The 22,099-nt window shown below is 34.1% G+C and overlaps 1 protein-coding gene across 1 annotated transcript in view; it reads left to right on the plus strand.

Moving 5' to 3' along the window:
* ADAMTS20 (ADAM metallopeptidase with thrombospondin type 1 motif 20) overlaps positions 1 to 22,099 on the plus strand; it is a 190,306-nt gene that overhangs the window by 121,594 nt on the left and 46,613 nt on the right. Inside the window, exon 29 of the mRNA XM_060111904.1 lies at positions 20,094 to 20,261. Within this exon, the coding sequence (XP_059967887.1) occupies positions 20,094 to 20,261 (168 nt within the window). The remainder of the gene's footprint in view (positions 1 to 20,093; positions 20,262 to 22,099) is intronic.

The following is a 22,099-nucleotide window of genomic DNA, read 5'->3' on the forward strand; positions in this document are numbered from 1 at the left end:
TAAACTAATATATAAATGTGATTTATAGAACATATACATTTAAAAGGATAAGATGAATATTTAATATTAAATATATTTTTAATTTTATGGATAATAAAGTTTTTCTCTCAGTGAACTATTATTGTACTCATCTCATGTTTAAAAAGTGGTAGAATGTTTCATTAGTTTGAAAATCTTGTTTCAGTACTGTTAGAGCAATTCAAAAGTCTGGTTTATTCCAATATATGATTTCAGTAGCTTCCATAGCTGAAAAAAATTACTTTGCTAAATGCATACCTCCATATAACAAAGTTTATCACTGGATGTTCCTGTTATAAACTAGTCATTGATTTTAAATCATTGGATCATACCAGTTATTTTAAAAAATTTTATTGAAAATTGGCAAATTTCCATTTTTCATTCTGTCATTTGCTTCTTGCAAAGTACTGGAAGGGGTTATATCTTTATATTTTAGCAAATACTGTTAAAACAGTGAAACTGAAAGATTTGGAAGCAATTTAAACTTATTAGAAAATCTTGCTCCAAAGTTTTAAAAATACACTGGAGAATTTTTGTCGTTGGCATACTTATGGTAACAAAGTCCCATAACACTAGAAACACTTCCAAACATTTCAAAATGTTCTCTCCTTAGAAGGATTTTCCAAAAGCAGTTGCCTTCTCATTCAATCTTAAATGTCTCCTTTATCTTAAAGGAGAGATTATAAGTCTATTTGTTTAAGTGACAGGTATAACATTTTAATCCTTATCATAGAAAAAATCAGCAAATTTGGAACAAGCCTCTTTTCATAATAGAAAAATTAGTAATTCATCTTCATGATCCCATTTGGTAACTTGAACACAATCAGCAAAACTCTGTGGCTTAAAACTGAAAAACCAGCAGGAGCAGTGTGTCATGGCACTCATCTGATTAGAGTGTTATGAGTTGATACATGTACTGTAATCTGTTCATCTTCCTAAGTGGGTGTGTGTGAAGTGTGGTGGGTACACTGAAAGTGAGTGACAAGTGATGATCTCCCTGCCAGGATACCTAATATGCATTACGTATCAGGCTGACATATAACCCCATATAGTAAAGCTTATTTTCTTACTTTAGATGAAAACAAACGTGAACAGAGACTATTAAAAAATGTTTTTGGTACTCCATTGAATCACCTTGCCTCTGAGATATACTTGAGACTTAACGGTTCAGTACATCTCTAAAACCTTATATGTTACACAGTAAAGATTGGAATTATGTAATTTGTTTTCATAGACACCATCATCTGCTTCTTGGTTGTACTCCCCTACCCACATGATTGGGTAAACTTAAACTCACCAATGTACCTAAATCTAGTAGGCTATATCTAGGAAGGTACTCTCTCATGTCCTATTGTGATATGACCTTTGCACTAAAACCCTGGTATCATATAATATGCATTATATGACATTCATATATTTGTGAAAGTTAAATGATGTATTACAAAGTTTTTGGTAGATCACATAACAAATTCTTCTCTATCAGTTGTAACTGAGCTCTAAGGTGATCCTCTAAGACCGCTCTGAGCTATTTTCAATCTCCCTGCACTTTTGACATTTTGCAGTTGTGACCCAGGGAAACTCAGAGACTTTGGAGGTAACTATGAAGGGAATGGTGGCCACTGAGCTCCCCAAAATTAATCCCCATCAATCCATTCAAGATTATTAAGAGCCCATCTATAACAGGCACTGGGCTAAGAAAGCTAAAGATGAATAAGAATGACATACTGTACTCAAAGGACTCACAGTCCAGGGAAAAAATAAATATATACACAAATCACAAGGCAGAAATGGATGTCATGGAAAGTCAGAAAATGTGCATCCAGTTGGAGAAACGTAAGGCTTTATGAAGAAGGCATAAGCCTTGATGGGTAGATAGGATTTGAGTGGGAAAGGAGGAACCAGGTTGGAGATCACCCTGAGCAAAACCAGAGGCCAGAAAAAGTAGTTATTTGACTAGTGTAAGTTGGTTTGTGAGAGACAAGGGGCAAGAATAAAGTTAGAAATATGAAATATGAATTGGGCCATAGCAAGGAGGACCAATAAGTATCATGCTTAAGAGAATTTAAAAATGGAAAAATTCTTTAAGTTTGTTAAAAAACATTGAATTTTTTGGAGTGGGAACACAGCAGTGTTTTAGGAAGATTCATAGGCAATTCTCATCATAAAGTATAAACAAACACATTGAAAATATCAGAGACTGGAGATGAGAAGTCCAAGAGGGGACTCTTCTAAAAGTTTAGAGTGATGATTTAGGGCCCGTTCAGTTACTCATCACGTGTTTATGGATTACTCACAACACTCAGGTTGTAGTGGAGTAGAAGAAGCTGGTAGAGGAGAGATTCATGGGACTATTTTTTGCAAATGGGAGGAAAAGATGTATAAGAGAACATCTTGTCAAGTACTGTATTGTCAAGATAATAAAGTTGAGAAAAGTCATGTTGGATAATTTTGAGATAAATTAATTTTGGGCTTGAAGAGTAAAAAATTTGGGCAATGAGTCAAGAATTTACTATGATTACAAACTGCAGATTGAGCAGCCCATTTGATGGTGTATAACTTGGCTTTGTATTAGTTTCACGTAAGAGAATATAATCTTGACTTCACCAAGAGAAATGTAAATTTTCATTTACCAAAAGAGTTTGAAACAATATCATTATTCCTAAGCCTACTGAAACTTTTAATAGTAAGAAGATTCTAGATCTTGTGATTAAGAGTTGTGGTGTTAGAATGCCTACGCTTGAGTTAAAACTGCTATTATTTAACTGAGTGACTTTTGGAAAGTTACTGAACATTTCGAAGATTTTGTTTCATAGAATATAATAATAGTGCCTAGCGAAAGAGGACACTTTTTAGTATTAAATGGACAATGGGTAAAGTAATTAGCATAGGGCCTGTTTAAACTTAAAATTCAATGTATTTTGCTTTTTATTATCACTTATCCAATAATAAGTACTAACCCTCTTTCCTCAAAAAGCTAAAAATACAAATGCAGTAGATAAGTATAACACATTGAACAACCTGAAACAAGATCTACTGAAGCAAAAATACTCTAGTGTAAGAAAGAAATCAATTCGGACTAGAGTTTGGCTTCTTCAAACTTTTAAGACATGTGACATTCAGCAATACTTTCAATCATAAAGGTACAATTCAGTGAATTTTAGTGAACACACCTGAGTAGCCAGCACCCAGACCAAAAACAGCACCCCAGAAATTTCCCCACATACCCCTTGCAATCACTATACACCCCAAAGCTACCTGTATTCTGACATCAAATATCACTGATAAGTCTGCCTGTCTTTGGACTTTATACAAATGGAACTTAGAGAATTTGTTTGTGAGAGGCACAATATGACATTTGTGTGATTCATTCATGTTGCAGGTAATTGTAGTTTCTTATTACATTCTAGTACTGTATGAATAAATTTGTTGTGTGACTAAATTAATGAATTTATATGAATATTCTCCAGTTGACAAGCAATTGGAGTTGTTTTTAATTTGGGATTTACAAATAATGCTGTTATGAACATCTCTCACACATGTCTTTGGTGAACATGTATATGCACATCTGTTGGGTAGGTAGACAGGAGTTGAATCTTGGTTAATGCTTAGGTTCTGGTTTAGTAAATACTGACAGACAGTTTTCTGAAGGGTTGTATGGGAATTACAGTTGCTCCACATCCTTCTCAACACTTGATATTATCAGACTTTAAAATTTATAATTTTCATGGATTTCTCTTAAGTTATTCATTCAGTAGATATTTACATAACAGTTAGTGTGTGTTAATGATGGTTGCATAGTACTAGGTGTGGAGGATAAAAACACGAATGTATCAGGAGATAGAAGATATTACATATTACAGCTGGATAAAAAAAGACTAAAGCAACAACAAATTAATACATTTAAAGAGATGACTATCATCATTTTTGAGACAAACGTTTCTTTTAATGTGATATTTATTAATAGCAGGAAATATGACTCTAACCTAGTTCCAAAATATAAATAAAAACAGAATTGAAAATACTGTGGCAAGCAGTCAGACTTCTGGGGAAGAGAACTTTGGTGAAATTATTAAAATTGTCAGAAAAAGCCTTGCCCAAAGTAGAACCATTTTTTATTTCTAGCCTGTAATTTTTTCAGGATATAAACATATTCACAAAAGTTTTTTTTTCTTATTGTAGACTTTACCCATCATAAACAAATGCAAATATAATAATATTCAATTGGTAGAACCAGAAAGCACTTTGTGTGATTAAAGATGAATCACTCTGAGATATCATTAAATATAGTGTGAGAATTAAAATGTGCCATGTAAATGGTGATGTGTGTTCTGTGAGAATATATTCTTTATAGGAGAGTGAAAGAATAAAAGGAACTTTTTACTGCCACACTAATAAAAAATGACTCTATATTCTACCACCAGAGTTTGCATCCTTCCATCTGAGGGAAGCTTTTTTACTGTTTATTCATGGGCCTTAGGAACATTTTCAGATCTAGGAATAGGGAAGATAATCAGGCCTGGCTCCTCTCACATCAGTGGACATTTCTTCAGCATCCAGGCTCAAAAGAACAGTAGGAGCTCATATGGGCTCCAGTCTCCAAGTCAGCATTTCATTGCTAAAATTGGCAAGATCTTAATTTTAGATGAAACCAGGAGACACTTCTCATCTATGCTGATCCACAAGGCACCCCATAGAATCAGTAAAAGAACAACAAAAATCTTGGAGAAAGAGATCTAAATTACATGAAGCTTTCTTTTCTGTGTAATTTTTGTAGAATGAAGGGCCATTCAACTCTACCTCATTCAGATAACATAAACTGCATATTTAAGTGATGTTTTTTGTATGTATTTGCTCATTTTTTTCTACATAGCATTTATTCATTCATTTATTCAGTAAACATTTATAGATGTGGTTTCTGACCTTATTAAGTTTAGAATTCTCATTTATTTTTTATTTCAGCATCTTTAATGTGTGGGCATATTTTGGTAGAAAGTCTAGTTATTTTTGTTGATGCATAATTTATACATGAAAATCATCCTAATATCCAAATTTCTATTATGTTAACAAGGATATGGTATTTATTTAGATATAATTAAATAGGCCATTTAAGATTACAGTTTATATTGAGGAGAGCTTTGGAGACGTTTTTTGTATTTCATGAAATTAAACATTGTCTTCAAGTTTTTGTGCCTGTGTCACTCTCAAACTATGAGGATTTTTTACAGTTATTTTTAAGTCAAAATATGGAGAAAACTTGTACATAAAACTCACTTCCTTATCGACTGGGAAAATGTTTCCATGTATATATATTTTAATGCTTAGGAAAACTCTAGAGAAGTTTTTAAAAGAGAAATTAATTGGAAAGATTTTAGCTGTGGCTATGATAATAAAAAGCAGATTCTTTTTTTTTTTTTTTTTTTTTTTTTTTTGCGGTACGCGGGCCTCTCACTGCCGCGGCCCACCGCACAGGCTCCGGACGCGCAGGCTCAGCGGCCATGGCTCACTGGCCCAGCTGCTCTGCGGCATGTGGGATCCTCCCGGACCGGGGCACAAACCCGCGTCCCCTGCATCAGCAGGCGGACTCCCAAACACTGCGCCACCAGGGAAGCCCCAAAAAGCAGATTCTTTTTTTGAAAGCTATTTTATCAGAAACTAAAATTTAAAAGTCTGGGAATAACTTCATGATTTCATTCAGATAACTATGTCATAATAAATGAGGCAATATAAAACTATAAGATTTACTTGAAATTTCTTAAGAAGTAAAGGATGGTATATTCTCCTACCAATGGATGTCCCGTAATTCAGGTGTGCAGAAATTTGCATTTTCTCATTTGAGTAAATAATACAACTTTAAAAATAAACCCATAAATATATATCTAAAAAGTTAAATTATTGTGATTCTTGAAATGTTTTAAAAATACTGTTTTCTTACATTTTTTGGTATTATACCTTTAAAATTGGGAGAGACTTTCAATTTCCTCTTTCCTATCCTTCTACCCAAAGCATACATTATTTACTGTTTTTCATCTGAATTATACACAGTTTCTAGGTTGATGAACATTTCTAAAGTTGGAGACCATACATAACACAACATAATCCACTTCTTTTTTGGAAAATTATATGATTGTTCTTCTGTACTTTGGGGTAAAATTGATATATATGGAATATTCCTCTGTAACTCTCATTCTGCACCCTGAAGTAAGAATACATCAAATTCCTCCTCTACAGGGCAAATACTTGAAGGAAGCTATTTTTCTGTTTTCCTGGTTAAATATATTTATTTTGTTCAACTCTTTAATCATCGCAATCACCTTTTTTTACTTCTCTCTCAAAATCTCACATCTAGAATTTCATTCATTAGCAAAAATGGTCTAACTGTAAAAAGAATATTGCCACCCTTAATATGAACACTGAGACCAATATAATCAATATTGCATCAAATTTCAGTTCCTAGTGGTCACCTAGTTTTTTTATACTGATCTTACATCAGTATAAGCTTAATATGTATAGTATATGATACTGTTATTAATCATTTTATTTTTCCTTAACAGTAGATATTTTTAAGTAAAAGTATAGAACTTCTATTTTTTTATCTAGTAGTTTGCATTCATATAGTTTTTATTTAAATTCTCATATTTGACTTTTAAATAAATCCTTCCAACTTTATGTCACAAGTAAATTGGGAAGCATGCATTTCATGTCTTCATAAAGTAATTAATAGTCTCCTCCATACCCAGGTGGATCCAGAGCTCAAGCACATACCTCTAGAGAGAGCTCACCCAGTTTGGCATTGATCTCCATTAATGAACTAAATATCGATTACAGTTTTGAATATAGTCTTATTAATGTAACACATGTACATAGTTAAAAAAATAAGTGGTGCTAAAATGCTGATAAAGAAAAAAAGCTATCTCCTGTTGCAGTCTTTCCTAACCCAGAATTAATCTTTAAATCCTTTTATCTATGTCTTCTGATATGTATTTCCTTATTTCCAAACAGGCTTACTCTGCTATTTCTTGATGCATCAAAAAAACACAACAAATTACTTATTTACTTCCTTTTATAGAGGTTGACGATTTAATTCCTAAGTGGACCGCTAATTTTCTAATCCTATCTTCAAAATAAATCTTGATTCAGTCAACAGTTAGTGTTCCTTATGTCAGTGTGAAGCCAAGTAGTACTTTGAAGCACTGTGCTCCTTTTTGAAAAATTAATTAATTAATTAATTTTTTGGCTGCGTTGGGTCTTCATTGCTGCACGCGGGCTTTCTCTAGTTGCAGTGAATGGGGGCTACTCTTCATTGTGGTGCGTGGGCTTCTTGCGGTGGCTTCTCTTGCTGCGGAGCACAGGCTCTAGGCGCGCGGGCTCAGTAGTTGTTGCGCACGGGCTTTGCAGCATGTGGGATCTTTGCTTTGCAGCATGTGGGATCTTTCTGGACCAGGGCTCGAACCTGTGTCCCCTGCATTGGCAGGCGGATTCTTAACCACTGCGCCACCAGGGAGGTCCCTAAAGCATTGCTCCTTTCTTGCACAACTCTTTGATTTTCCTAGAGTTAATAATTGCTTCCTTTAAAAATTTGCTTAGTTTTTCTTTGAATGTTCCAATTATTATTTTTTCTCTCAAGTGCTTGAACAGGTGTATAAAATCTCTATGGATGTTTTTTTCTAAATGCTCAGATATTTCTCTTTCCTAGACTCCTCCCAGAGCCCCCTGACCCCCATTCATCCTCTTTTGATCTGGCCAGGACAAACAACCTTGCTGACCATTCTCTAATCCTGTGAAGTCTTTTCACTCAGTTTCGATGTTGATGACTTTTCCTTGCATCACATTTTTTTAAAATTTACTCTTGTATATGAAAACACTTTTCCCTGTATCTTCTAGAAAGATGAAAAATGGGAGATACATTTTTCCTTTTGTGCAAATCTGAAAATGTCTTTGGTCAATCCTCATATTTCATTGATAATTTGGCTGGTTTTAGAATTCTGGCTTGAAAATAATTTCCTTCAGAATTTTTAAGGGATTACCTTATCCTCTAGCATTCTAAGATGTCTGGTGATTCTGACTCCTGATTTGTTATAGGTGCCTTTGTCTTCATGTCTATGCCACTGAAGCTTTTGGTATCCTTGTCCCTGTTGTTCTGATATTGCATGATAAAGTGACTTAGTGTTTGTGTGTGTTTAAAATTCAGTTTGTTAGGCATTCTATAGGCCCTTTCATTAAGGAAACGTGTTGAGAAAATCAATTTTGTTATTTCTTGGATTAAGAGTGCAACTATTTTCATTTTTCTTTCTTGAACTCTTTCTAGTTGAATATTAGAATTCTTGAATTGATCCTCTAATTCTCTTGTTTTTATTCTCTTATTTTCTGTCTCTGTCATTTGGTTTTACTTGATGGGAAACTTTGTCAGTGTATAAACCATCTCTGGAATTATTTATGTTATTACATATTTAATTATCCAAAGCCTTTTCTTGCATTCTAATTGCTTTGGAGTCATAGTATTCTATTCTTTTGCCCATACAACATCTAGTCTCTCTCTCTCTCATATTAATTACTGTGATTTTGAGGGGAGATTCTCTCTTGATGGTCTCCTTATCCTTTGGACCCTTTCTTTGGGTAAGGGTGGGAGTGGTTTTCTGGTTTTCCTATGGAAGTATTTTTTTTCAAAAGTTAATAATTTTCTGCAGCTCCTTCATATTTAAGAGTAAGGCACTAGAGAATTGATATGAAACTGCGTTTGGATAGCATCTAGTGACTGATGTTATTCCCTGTAAGTCAATAGTTTAAGGTCTTTTTTCTTGGAGACCCAGTTTCTCAGAGAAGAACACTTGAATGCCCTGCCAGTGAGCAAGAGTACTCTGGGCAGAGAGACTAAGAGTCAAGAGTTCAATGTGTAGAATTCCCTTATTCTTCCTCAAGCATCCCCAGCTCTGGAACTCCCACAAGTTAATTTCTCCAAAGAATAAACCCCTCATCTGCCTAAAGAGGAGTTGTGGAGATGTAGCCCTTCTTGTTGCATCCAGGTGCTAAGTGGCTCAGAGGTCTTGCATGTACAAGGTTGTCTTGCTTCACATTGATCTTTTCTCTTCTTTTCATCTTCCAGTCTGTTTTATTTGCTTTGACTTTGTGGGTTGAAAAAAAAATCAAGGAGGGAGGGGGAAATGAACACATATGATCACTCCGTCATTTTTAACTGAAACTGGTTAGGTTTTTTTTTTTTTTTTTGACCATATGTCTATTCACCTCGTATTCTACTTTCTCTTCCTTCTCTCCACTCTGAAATAACTTGAAGTATGTCTGATGAGTTTTTCGGCATCTTAATAAACAGAATTTTTTTACAGGGGGAACAAGATAGGGTCTTACCTGAATTCTCTTGAGGTGGTTACCCTCCTTCTCTCACTACTGAATGAGCTACAAATGTATGAGTGTTGAACGATGCCCCTATTCCATTCAAGTGTTTAATAGAGAAACCCACACTATGGATTGTATTTTCACTACCTTTTTTTAAATTTATTTACTGAGGATTTGGGAAAGGAAGAAAAAGACAGGGGAACAGAGGTTTAATATGACTTTAGAGTATTGTGTCAAGCACTGTTTTAGGTTCCTTCATCCATTATGCCCTTTAATCTCACAACTACCCTGAGGTGTAGGTGTTATTATTGCCACTTTATGATGAGAAAACTGAGGACTAGTAAGGTTAAGCACCCAGCCCAAGGCTGTTCAACTGCTGACAAATGAGGTTCAAGTGTAGGTCTCTGATTCCAAATCCCATGCCCTTTTTATTATTCTATCTTCCACTCCCCAGTAGTAAAAACTATAAAACCCTGCCTTAAATTTTAACATAAATAATTTTTATCTGATTAATATAATTTTAAAATTAGCTTAAGTTCACTGAAAAATTAATCCCCAAAACATTTTTGCCTCACAACTTTTATTGCATATGATAAATAGACATAAATAGGTGCAGTGGGTATCACTCCTTTAATTTCAACTCTGACTTTTCCCTTATCAAAGCCTTCATAGAGCTCATTTTTTATTTCTCATCTGAGAGTTCTCTGTGCATATTCCTTTTCAGATCTTTATAACCCTACTTGAAAGCAAACTTCTTGGCTTTACTTCTGTTAACTCCCACAGCTAGCATGAAAACATTTGTAGAAACCTGAAATGGTAAATCCTGCTATTCTGTTGGCACTTGATTTTAAGAATTTTGTAAATGTTACCATAGTAAGTAATGCCTTGAAAGCCAATCTATTTTTTTAAAGGTATGCTTTAGTTATTTTTCTGATTTCTTTACCTTTTTATGGTCTACCCACACTGAATAGTTTTCTGCTTTGTTCCATCCAGGAAAGCAGATGCTCATGGTTCTGAATGCAGCTCCCAGGGGTTAAAATGTGGGTTTTTATCACGGAACGTGCCATACCATCTAACAAAAGTAATGTCCCAGTTGTTGTGATTTGTATAAAGACATCAAGAAAAAGTAAATGCACAATAATGGCCCCTAAAGAATTGTTAAAATTAGACAAGAGTTATATTATACTCATATTGACAGTAACAATTTTTTTCCTGATACCATGTAATTGTTAAGATTTGTGTTAGTGAGTCAATAAAATCTCTGAACAAGAACTCTTTAGATGAGATTTTACGGAGGAGTCTGAAATGTTCATTACTCCTTTGTAATGCACACACACTATACTATTAGACAGGAAGCTAAAAGAATAATCTACAAGCTTTAAACTAATGCCAGTTTTTCCTGAGTCATTTTATTTGTTACAAATAGTGTTTACATTTTGAATTAGAGTTACATTTACTGTTGCTTCTAGCAAAATAAACCTGAGTTCAGTAACTCATGTTTGCAGGTTTATAAGGATTGTTTATCAAATCTTATTATTGAAGAAAATGAATCCAATAATTGAGTATTTTAGTTATCATATACTGGGGTGATTTTTATCCTAATTTTCTAATATTTATGTGTGGAAAACAGCATACGATAAGTGAAATTTTCTGTATAAAGTACTTGCATGAGTTATTGTAATTTTGCTTCATGTTTTATATTTGAAAGTGAAAATAATCACAAAATTTTTCCATAGACATAATTATATTATAGTAAATTATATTTAAATATTACTTGCAATTGAATTAGCCAGATAAATTGTACATGAGATAATTGTGTTGCATTGGTTAGCTTAGAACTATAAATCCATTTTGTGTGTGTATGTAAATATATACATATATACCGCCCCCCCAAATTTTAGAACATTAGAAATTAATATATTATAATATTTACAATAATATAAATGTAGTGAAAGTTTACTGGATATGTTTGTTATTAAGCATATATTTCTTTTTCTTTTTCTTTTTTTTTTTTTTTTGCGGTACCCGGGCCTCTCACTGTTGTGGCCTCTCCTGTTGCGGAGCACAAGGCTCCGGACGCGCAGGCCCAGCGGCCATGGCTCACGGGCCCAGCCGCTCCGCAGCATGTGGGATCCTCCCAGATCGGGGCACGAACCCATCTCCCCTGCATCGGCAGGGGGACTCGCAACCACTGCGCCACCAGGGAAGCCCCTAAGCATATATTTCTTTGTCCTTTAAGTTGAGACTCAAACATCTTTGCAAATGAATCTGACTTGAAAAATTTTAAATGTCTAAATTTGCAGATTTTAAATATAATCAGATACAATGCAACTGAATGAAATATTTCAGTAGTACATATTCTAAAAACCAAATGCTATCTTGGATTATTAAAGCTGCATAGTCAAAGGGTGTCTGTAACAGGTTAAAAAGGAAATATTCAAACTCCATTAAACTTTAAAACTCTAAGTATAATCTTTCAGGAAATACTATGAATGGGGTCCCTGTTGATAAGATTTAGTATCTTACTCCTTACTGCACATATGCATTGAATTAAAGGAACAGTGGCAGTACTATATTTACAGAGTTGACACTCTACTCTTAATATGCATATTTTTGTCATTTTTTTGCTTCTCTTTAAACAGAGAGATACCCTACTCTACTCTACTCTGGCTGTTTTGCTCTAACTACTTCAGTGTTTTACTTCTCTAATAATTTTGGAGCTCAATTTAAAATAGTATTCCACCATTGTAAGGAATGCCCTTAATTACAAAGTATTAATAGTTGTATAAAACTCATAGCTAATATTTTTCTATACTGGGGCTTTTCTCTTAGATAAATAGTTATCGTTGTCTTCCTGAAATTTAAAAAAACATGCTGTTCCTGGGGTTTAGATGTGGCCTGTTTGTTTGATTAGCCTCTTTATTTTATTTAGAGAATGTTATAATAGGCTTCTTAAAAATCAGAAAGAAAAAATGAAACATATATATCCATGGATGCATACACACAATAGTGTTTTATTCCATAGAATATCTAATTTCTGGACTGTTTTGGCCTGAAACTCTATCATTTCCCTTTGTAATATGTCATTTCATAGACAATTTTTTTGTTTCATAGGAGTGTTGTAAAGACATTTAACATAATCACCAAAACATCGTTTTAAAAAATTCTCTGGCAAAATAGCTATGATCAAAAATTTTCCATGAAAAATTTAAAATTTAACTTTACTATAGAAGCATACAATCGTTTAGTTTTGAAAAGTTCAAAACAAAGATAAATAATACATGTTCCTATAGTGAGAAATTCATTGATACTTTTGGAATTGCCATAAAGACAAAGAAAACCACAACTAATCCTCTCAAATTATTTCCACAGAGACACTTCAAGTACCTGATTATGTTTTAGCTACTATGATACGTTTGTGTTTAAATCAAAACCTCTCCATTTTATTCATTGTAAATTGATGCTTCTTATTCAGTTGCACCTGTGTTGATAGAAAGCATTTCTGGTTTGTAGTGAGAAGGTATATTTGGACTTAGATTTGTAATGTGTAATGATTGTACACAGTTAGCTCTCCTAAAACAAAAAGACTGTGTGAACCCCTTTGTCACTTGGTAGCAGGTTTTCCTTGGTTGTCTTAGCTAATACCTGTCATACAGTAAGCAATAGGATAGAAATGACTTCCAGCCATCCAGTTATGAGCTTTCACATTTTCAACAGATCACTGTGGACCTTGCTGTCAGGAAACAGAGAAAATGTGACATCTAGAAATAAAGTAAAAATTCATTTCTTTATTAGATTGTTTGATGACTTAACGATTATGTTTCGAAAAACAACCAGAAAATTCCAAAGATTCTGAAAAGTAAGGTGAAATTGATTAATAGTAACTCACTTATTTTTATTCAGTTTTGTATTTTCTTGTTAGTCATTTTTTGCATAATAGCAACATTGGAAAACTAAAATTAAGTCAAATTATGCTATTTCTGATAGCTGAAAAACTAAATGTCATTATTTTTAACTATCCCTGAAATGGTTCATGATAAACCATAATATAGAATAAAATGTTTACGATAGTATTATCAAATTTTGATAATACTTGTTTAATGTTAAATATTTTCCTTATCAGCAAATGAAGAGGAATGTTAAGGAAGCTGTAGTTTAATTGTTACAAGACACTTCTAGTTCTGACTAATTGACCTTGAATGACTAACTGACCCTGCTGACTTTAAACAATGGGGTCATTGCCAAATTTACTGACTGAAGTCCATTTAGAGAACTGGAAATTATTTAGGCTAAAATATTGAATTAATTAGGAAATTTTAAATAAAAAACCGAGAATCTATGTGAATTGCTAAGTTTTTCTGTAAAAAACTGTGCTTTCACTGATTGGTTGCTCATCTTGATAATCATTAAAAATATTTAATGTAAAACTTATAGTTGATGTTATAGCTCTTTTCTAATATTAAGTGTTTCTAATAAAAATTTCCTAATATAAAATGTCAAATGTTAACTTTAGTACTTATTCTTAGAGTTATTTAGCTAAAATTTACGTGAGGAACATAGAAACAAAAATATACTCCTTCATCCATAGATGACACTATGCAGTGGCAAGTGAAATAGACATTTCTAACCAAATTTCTAGTCTAGCTACTTTTTTTTTTGCCTAGCTACTTTTCTAGTCAAACTTAATTAAAATAGATCCCATGAATAATTAATTCTTACTCTTAACTTTGACTTCACTTGTTTTTCAGTGGACCAAACTTTAGGGTCTTTTCTTTTTTCTTTTTTTCTCTGGTTTTCAAAGAGCTAGCTAAGGGATCTTTATAGCTAAAATTGAGCCTGACCATTACTATGTAATTTAAACATTAAATTTAAAACATACCATCTAAAGTCAGCTAAGGTAGCACCAGTGAAATAGTTATTATTTTAGGAGAACTATGGTTCATGGTACAATGGAATTATTTTTTATTTTGAGAAGAAGAATGGTTCATAACACATTAAATTAGGAACAAGTGATTCTGGGGTTCTTTCTACTTTTCATGATTTCCTGCAATAAGTCTGTTCCCAGTAGAATTTATAGTCTAGCAGGGAAAAGAAACAGGGGAAAAGGTAACCAGGTATTGAGGTATAAAAGCTCTGTAAGAGTCACATCTAATCTAGCCTGGACTGATATCCTCCAGCAGCCAAAGGAGGCTTTGCAGAGGGAATGAGATTTAAAACTCAGCACTGAAAAATATATAGGGATTGAAATGGAAGAAGGGTGCTGGGACTGGAGGACATGACATGTGCAAATGTCGTGAGCTGGGAATTAGCAGAGTGTTTTCCAGGAAACAATATTCTCTCTCTATGTCATCTTCCCATTCGCTTTTACATTATGGGAGACATTTTCAAGGTTGTCCTTCATATAATTAACATTAAGTTTTGCAGGATTCTTTTTATTCTTTATTAATTTTAATATTTTTTTTTACATTTTGCTATAGCATTATAAATTCTTTAGAGTTTTTTAAGTTTGACCCCTTCTCTTGTTTAAAAAATTCCTTTCTCCTTACCTTTACCCAGACATTTATATGAAATAGTCATTCTTTTACTAATATTACATATGAAAAATAGAGGTTGAGTGAGATTAAAGAACTTACATACAGTTACCCAGTTTGTTGTCAGTAAAAGGCATTTTATACATGACAAGGGTATAGTGTAACAGTTACTTTTCAGGTGTATTTTATTGTTAATTAGGGTACATACTAATTCTCCCAATATCAGTATGTTTCCCACTGCTTTCAGAGAGGATAGAGACCCAATCACCATTACAGTTTATGAAAGTCTAATACACACACACAAACCCCACGGTTTTCCATTTCCTAGAACTGGAGCTAGGTAAACTTCATTTCCTTATTTTATTTTGTCTTGCAATTTAAGTTTCTAGAATTAAATTAACAAGTTTCTCACAAATTGTCAATTCATTCATTCTTCTATAGTATCTTTATATGCAAACAAAGCAATTATCCACACTTCCAATATCAGAAGTAATCATTCTGTAATTATGTACAACTTCATTTGAAAAACAAGAATAGTCTTGTTCCAAAGTTAATCATGTGAAAATGGACTCATTAATTCCAACTGCCCATCTTGAGACTGAATATGCCAGTCAACTGCACAATTCTGGATATTCTATTTTATTTTTAGGGCTTGCAAATTCTACATTTGCTTTGAATGCCCTGTTTTCCTTAAATAGGCACGTGTCTTCACCTAATTTATAAGAATAGTCAATTCAGATTACTTACATTTAATGTCACCACTTCCTATAGCTATTGCTCCTTAGTATTCATGGAAAAATCTCAGAAAGAGTTAGTTAGTAAGACTGTCAACTAAGGATGACAGAGGTGATTTTAAAGAAAAAAAAATTTTGACAAGAATGCTGGAAATAAATTATACAGTTAATCAAAAAATGGTACAGATGAACCAGTTTGCAAGGCAGAAATAGAGACACAGATATAGAGAATAAACATATGGACACCAAGGCGGGAAAGAGGGGTGGGGTGGTGGTGGTGGTGGTGGGATGAATTGGGAGATTGGGATTGACATGTATACACTGATATGTATAAAACAGATTAATAAGAACCTGCTGTGTAAAAAATAAAATAAAATTCAAAAAAATATATACAGTTAATAAAACCTCAAGGGAATAGGATGGTATCAGGGATATAAAATAGAGAAAAACAAAAATGAAAAGAATTACTGGGGTCCCAGAGCAAAGAATGACCATGTTTGGGTTTTTCTACCAAATAAGCTATTTTGTGGAAACGTTACAACTCAGAATGTATTGTGGTTTGAGAGAAGGAAGGTAACATTTCACTAGTTATTTACTCTATGACTGCTTCGTTCCAACCAAAACATAATTCTTTGCATAATGTGTTCTCTTTTACTTAAATGCCCACATGGAATTCATCAGACATGATAAAATAATGTACTTATTCCTTTTTAGATCTTGGGGAAAGAGAGTGCTACTTTAAAAGTGTAACGAAAGCATAATTTACTTTACAATTCTTTGATTTTATACATTTTGTCTATCTTTCCTAGAAGATTTTGAGCTTAATATCCAATAAATACATTTCATGGAAAAGTAAACTGTTTTAATAAATTATTTTAGAGTTTAATAAAAACAAATAACCGCTTGCACCAAGAATCAACATCAATTAATCAGCTGATATTTATCGTACCTTCCACTTTGTGGGCGACATGGGTGATCTAAAAGGTCCTTGACCTCTAGAAGTTTGGATAAAGTATGTGACAAAAATAGAAAATGATGAAGTGCCAAAAACAGAGACAGAAGAGTTCAGAGAAGTGAAAGATTGATATGTATTCACCTTAGACATGGGGTGGACTTAGAGCTTTAAGGATAAGTACTATTTAGAAAGCACCAGGGCAAGTGATTAGTCGAAGTAAAAGGAAATAATATGAATCAGGCACTGTGGTGAGTGAAAATGTCACCCTAAAGAGAAAGTAATTATGTTATATGTAAGTAGAGCAAAGGTTGCGTGTTGAAAAGAAACAGGATATTGTGCTGGAAAGGGATGTTGACTGAAATTTGGTGGATCAAGAAAGCAGGGAAGAGGTTTGTTTTCGTATTGTATTAAGGACAACAGAGATTCATTGTCAGTTCTTGAAAAAAATAAAGAAGCAATATGTTTAAAATTATGTTTAACATTAGTCTTGGTTACAGATTAGAATAACAAAGAAGAGAAAGAATAAAAGGTGACTTCCAGTTAGATGAGGAGAGGCTATTCCATTTTGTGAGAAACAGTCCTCACTTTGGTAGTGAACTATAATGTCCCAGTTTACATTCCACTCACAAATGCTGCTTATAGAGGAAATGCATTGTTCAATTCTAAAGTAGAATCTTTAATGTCTCTTCTTGTGTTACTTAGTTTCGTAAATGAATTGGTCATTCTTATTAGAAATATCAACAATTTGCTGCATGTTTACTGCATGATTCTTGGATTCTTGGCACTGATAAAAGAACTATGAGAATTTTGCAAAACAGAGACACATGGTCATTAGATAAGGCACATCAAACAAATATACAAGACCATCTGTCTTTGTCCATCAACAAACCTACATCTTCAAGACTGAGTTTAAATATCACCTCTCCCTGAGTGCTTACCAAATATCCCATAAAGAAATGACTATTTTTCACTATTTTCTTAATTCAATAATATTTTTATTGTATTATCTTAATGGTTTTTACTGTCTTGTAGTATTTTTATTCTGATCTTTATTGAATTTAATATTATTTAAGATGTACTCTGGCATTATTCATTTAATAGATGGTGTCATTTAGATTATAAGCACTTTGAGGATAAGTCAAGGCAAAAGATGGTTAATGAATCTATATTTATAGGCTACTGTTGGTATATGGCAGAAACTCAATAATATTCATAGAGTGAATAAAATAGTAAACATTTTTCCATCTTCCATAAGTACTACTGGGCTCATACCATGAGTATTCACAATAATGATTACTTTTTACAAGGGACTATCAAGGAGAGTAATAAATCCTTCTTTGTTCAAAAAGTCACAGTTTAAAAGTTAGAAAAAAATACACAACCAAGGGGAAAAACATTCTTGTATGTGTGAACATGTATGTGTACTCCCAGATAATATATGCCTGGTACTCAATAGTATGTGATGTTTTTAGTATAAACTATGTTATACTTTTTGAAAAATAAACAATGTAGTCAAGAAACAGGCAGGGAAGTGCCCAAGATAAGAGGCCAAGAGGAGTAGAGCATAAAGGTAGATCTGAAAGAGAAGGTCATTAGTGGGAAAGATGAGATCGGGCACATTCAGAATGAAACAATGTCATTTGCAGCAACATGAATGGACCTAGAGATTTTCATATTAAGTGAAGTAAGCCAGACAAAGACAAATATCATATGATATTGCTTGTATGTGGAATCTGAAAAAAAAAGATACAAATGAACTTATTTCCAAAAAGAAATAGACTCACAGACATAGAAAGCAAATTTATGGTTACCAAAGGGGGAAGTGGGGGGACGGATAAATTAGGAGGCTGCGATTAACATTTACATGCTACTCTATATAACATAGATAACCAACAGGACCTACTGTATAGCACAGGGAATTATACGCAATATTTTGTAATATCCTATAAGGGAAAAGAATATGAAAAAGAAAATATATATACATACATATATGTGTGTGTATATATGTATCTATATCTATCTATATATATATATCTGAATTGCTGTGCTATACACCTGAAACTAACACAGTATTGTAAGTCAACTACATTTCAATACAAAAATTAAAAAAAATAGCAGGAAAGAATGTACATGTAATACAATTTATCAAGACCCGTTAGCCAGTCACTCTGAATTAAAGTGTGCTCTAAGTGGCATGTAAAGTTGTAGGTGTTAACAGGAAGAGAACATCTCAGATATGGTAATGTCTTAATAATCAAGGCACCAAATTAAATTAATTGCCTACACAAATGGGATATATTATTTCAGGTAACATATAAAGGTAAATTATCCCCAAACTATTCATTTTTTTAATTAAAAAGATTTTAAGCATCTAATACTCTATATTAGTCACTCTTTGAACTCATAATATACATAAAATGCATAATATATTATCTAATGTTCTCAGAACTCAGTATATGTTTCTAAATGAAACCATATGTAACCAGCTGTCTCAGAGGAATGAGAGGAGTTATCTGGAATCCGTGTCTTCTTTGCTTAACTTTTCGCTGGTACATATATCATGCTGAAAATTGTCAACATCCTCAGAGTCTATGAAGGAAAATGGTAGAAGAGGAAGCTAATATTCACTGAAGATGTACCCTGTGTAAAAGGACTGGATTAGATATCTCATATTCTTTATCTCATGTTAATCTTCATAATAAACCACTAATATTGGTGTCATTATCATCACTTTATAATGAAGAAACCGAGGCTTGGCCAGGGGATGAAATATGCTTAAAGTCACCCAAATAGTAAGTGGCAGAGCTGGTATTCAATGCCAGAGCACAAGTTCTTCCTCTCCTCTGCACTGGCCTTGCTCATAAAATGGCAACTGACTGAAAAACAAAATCCGATCATTGTTTTACATATATCCTTATAGAGATTTTAGGTAGCTTGTTTTTCACTAAATATGTTGGAGGGTTGATGATGGGGACATACAGTTGCCAGATGGAAGTGAAAAACAAACCTGAACTGAACTGCACTTAAAAAAATTAATTTTCTGCTTTCTCATAGTTTCCTACATTGAGAGATTTTTGTTTTGTTTTCTTTTTGACATCCAAAGCACAGTTTCCACTGTGGCAAGACATATGGGGTTAAAAATTGAATAGGTGGTGACCATACAAAATTGAAAGCAAGTTTTATTGAAATATGTGCGATAACAGGAGTTAGCTGCAGATAGTCTTTAACCTCAAAAGATCTAAAATATTTATGTGCCAGAAGAGTGCTTGGTATATGGTAGACAATCAATATTTTTTTGAAGAATAAATGGATACCTTATCATGTCAATATCAGTGACGGTCGAGGGCAGATTGGCAAATTTTAAATTCCCTCATTAGAAATATCAAAGTATATCTTGATGAAATATCAAAGTGATGATGTTTTGATTGCTTCATTTTACACTTCTTGCAGATAGACTTAAATTGGTAAAGATAAAATGAATCAAGTGCATTCATATGTATTTTCCAGTGCTCAGCTCCTTGTGGTAAAGGTTTAAAGTACCGTGAGGTGATTTGCGTTGACCAATTCCGCGGGAAATTAGAAGAAAAATATTGCAGTCATCTACAGAAACCTCGAACTCATAAAGCTTGTAGATCTGTCAGATGCCCTTCATGGAAAGCCAAAAGATGGAAGGAGGTATGTAAGATGTTTTATGATTATATATGTATTTTTGCATTTACAAAGAAAATCTTATTCATTCTGTATGCTTTCAATAACCTTGAAAGTTTTACTCTACTAAATGTGTTTTATTCTATTACACATTTTTTTTTGCACTATGCTCTGAATTAATATTGTACAGTGTTAACACGTTTGCTCAGTTCATAGCTTAATAACAAATTAGTCTTTTGATTTTTTTTTTGTGCTTGTAAACTTTACAATAAATTCTGTTACTGAATACTAGGAAGGCTACTGATGATTATAATATTATTCCAGGTGACCTAACAGTAAAATATACATGATGAGGTGTTTAGTAACTTCCTTGTTTCCACACTAAAGTCTTGGATTTGAGCTGAGTTTGCAACTTGGAAAAGGGACTGGTAAGTTCCAGGTGGATCATAATTGGAGGTGGTTTAAGAGTCAGGGACATGACAGAACTGGGGAGCCCAGCTGGTCTAAGGCCAGAGTGGACACACTTTGAAAGACTCAGCAAAGATGAAGCTGATGGGGCTTCCCTGGTGGCGCAGTGGTTGGGAGTCCGCCTGCCAATGCAGGGGACACAGGTTCATGCCCCGGTCTGGGAAGGTCCCATATACCACGGAGCGGCTGGGCCCGTGAGCCATGACCACTGAGCCTGCGCATCCGGAGCCTGGGCTCCGCAACGGGAGAGGCCACAGCAGTGAGAGGCCCGTGTACCGCAAAAAAAAAAAAAAAAAAAGAAGAAGGTGATGCGGAGATGAGACCAAGGCTGAAAACTCAGTTTATAAAAGAAGGGTGATGGATACTTGCTCTGGCACACTCAGGGAAGTATGCTCCAGATCTAAACTGGGTAAGCCATATATTTGAATGTGGTTGTTCAGCAAAGACCAGCCTGGAAAATATTAAGGAGGAAAACGCCATAAATGAAGCCAGAAATGTTAACTAGAATAATTTCCTGAGGCCTGATTTCAGTGGGGCTAGGCTTTCAGCAAAGCTATCTGGCTGCTCTCAGCAGTATCTCAGGATACTTCTCCATGACTTAGAGGAGCTAGTCCTACGATGGGAAAAAGAACCTCACCTTCTGCTGATGGAACTTCCTTGTCTCTGTCTGATGTTGGAGCTATGTTAGGAAGATAGGGGTTCAGACAGGAGCTAGAAGTGGGGTTTCCCTGGGCCTCTAAGTTTTCATCCTTCACTCCGTGGGATCAGATCCTTGGTGGCAGAACACCAGCTTTTAAACTGACAGTGTCAGCGCATCATTATTTTTGAATAAAAAGCTCCCAAATTGAGTGAGCATCTCAGGTTTCTGTGTAGAAGTGTTAGCCTCTGTCAGGTATTTGGGTGTTGAGAATTGTGGTTCATCTTTGACTGAAAACTAGGGGCAAACATATCTCTGTTTTTCTTCTCAAAACAAAAAAATATATATCTGAGCACTTCTACCCTGAATCTTGGTACAGTAAATAAAATTAATTTTGTGGTTTAGCAGAGGCCATTATTTAAAAGATATCCCATTAACCTGTTTTATTTAGTGAATGCCACTACTACCTACTAAGTTGTTCAAAAAAGAAACACTGGGTCCATCCTGTCTCCCTTGACCCCTCAGTTAGTTATCCCCTAGCTTCTCTCAATGACAGCAGGCAGGAGCCACTGGCGGATGGGAGTGGAAGTGGGAGACACTCTGCTTTTTGGCCACCAGCATCCCTTTTGATCCCCAGGATTCTTTTGCTGCCTTGCAGCTGCTGCAGCTGCTGTGGTTGCTATTCATGAGGGACACTTCCTGACCCTTGACCTCCAGCTCCACACCAGTGAATCAATCATGGGTGCTAACAAGTTGTCCT

The sequence above is a fragment of the Mesoplodon densirostris genome, chromosome 11 (genome assembly GCF_025265405.1).
Source record: "Mesoplodon densirostris isolate mMesDen1 chromosome 11, mMesDen1 primary haplotype, whole genome shotgun sequence".
NCBI lineage: Eukaryota > Metazoa > Chordata > Mammalia > Artiodactyla > Ziphiidae > Mesoplodon > Mesoplodon densirostris.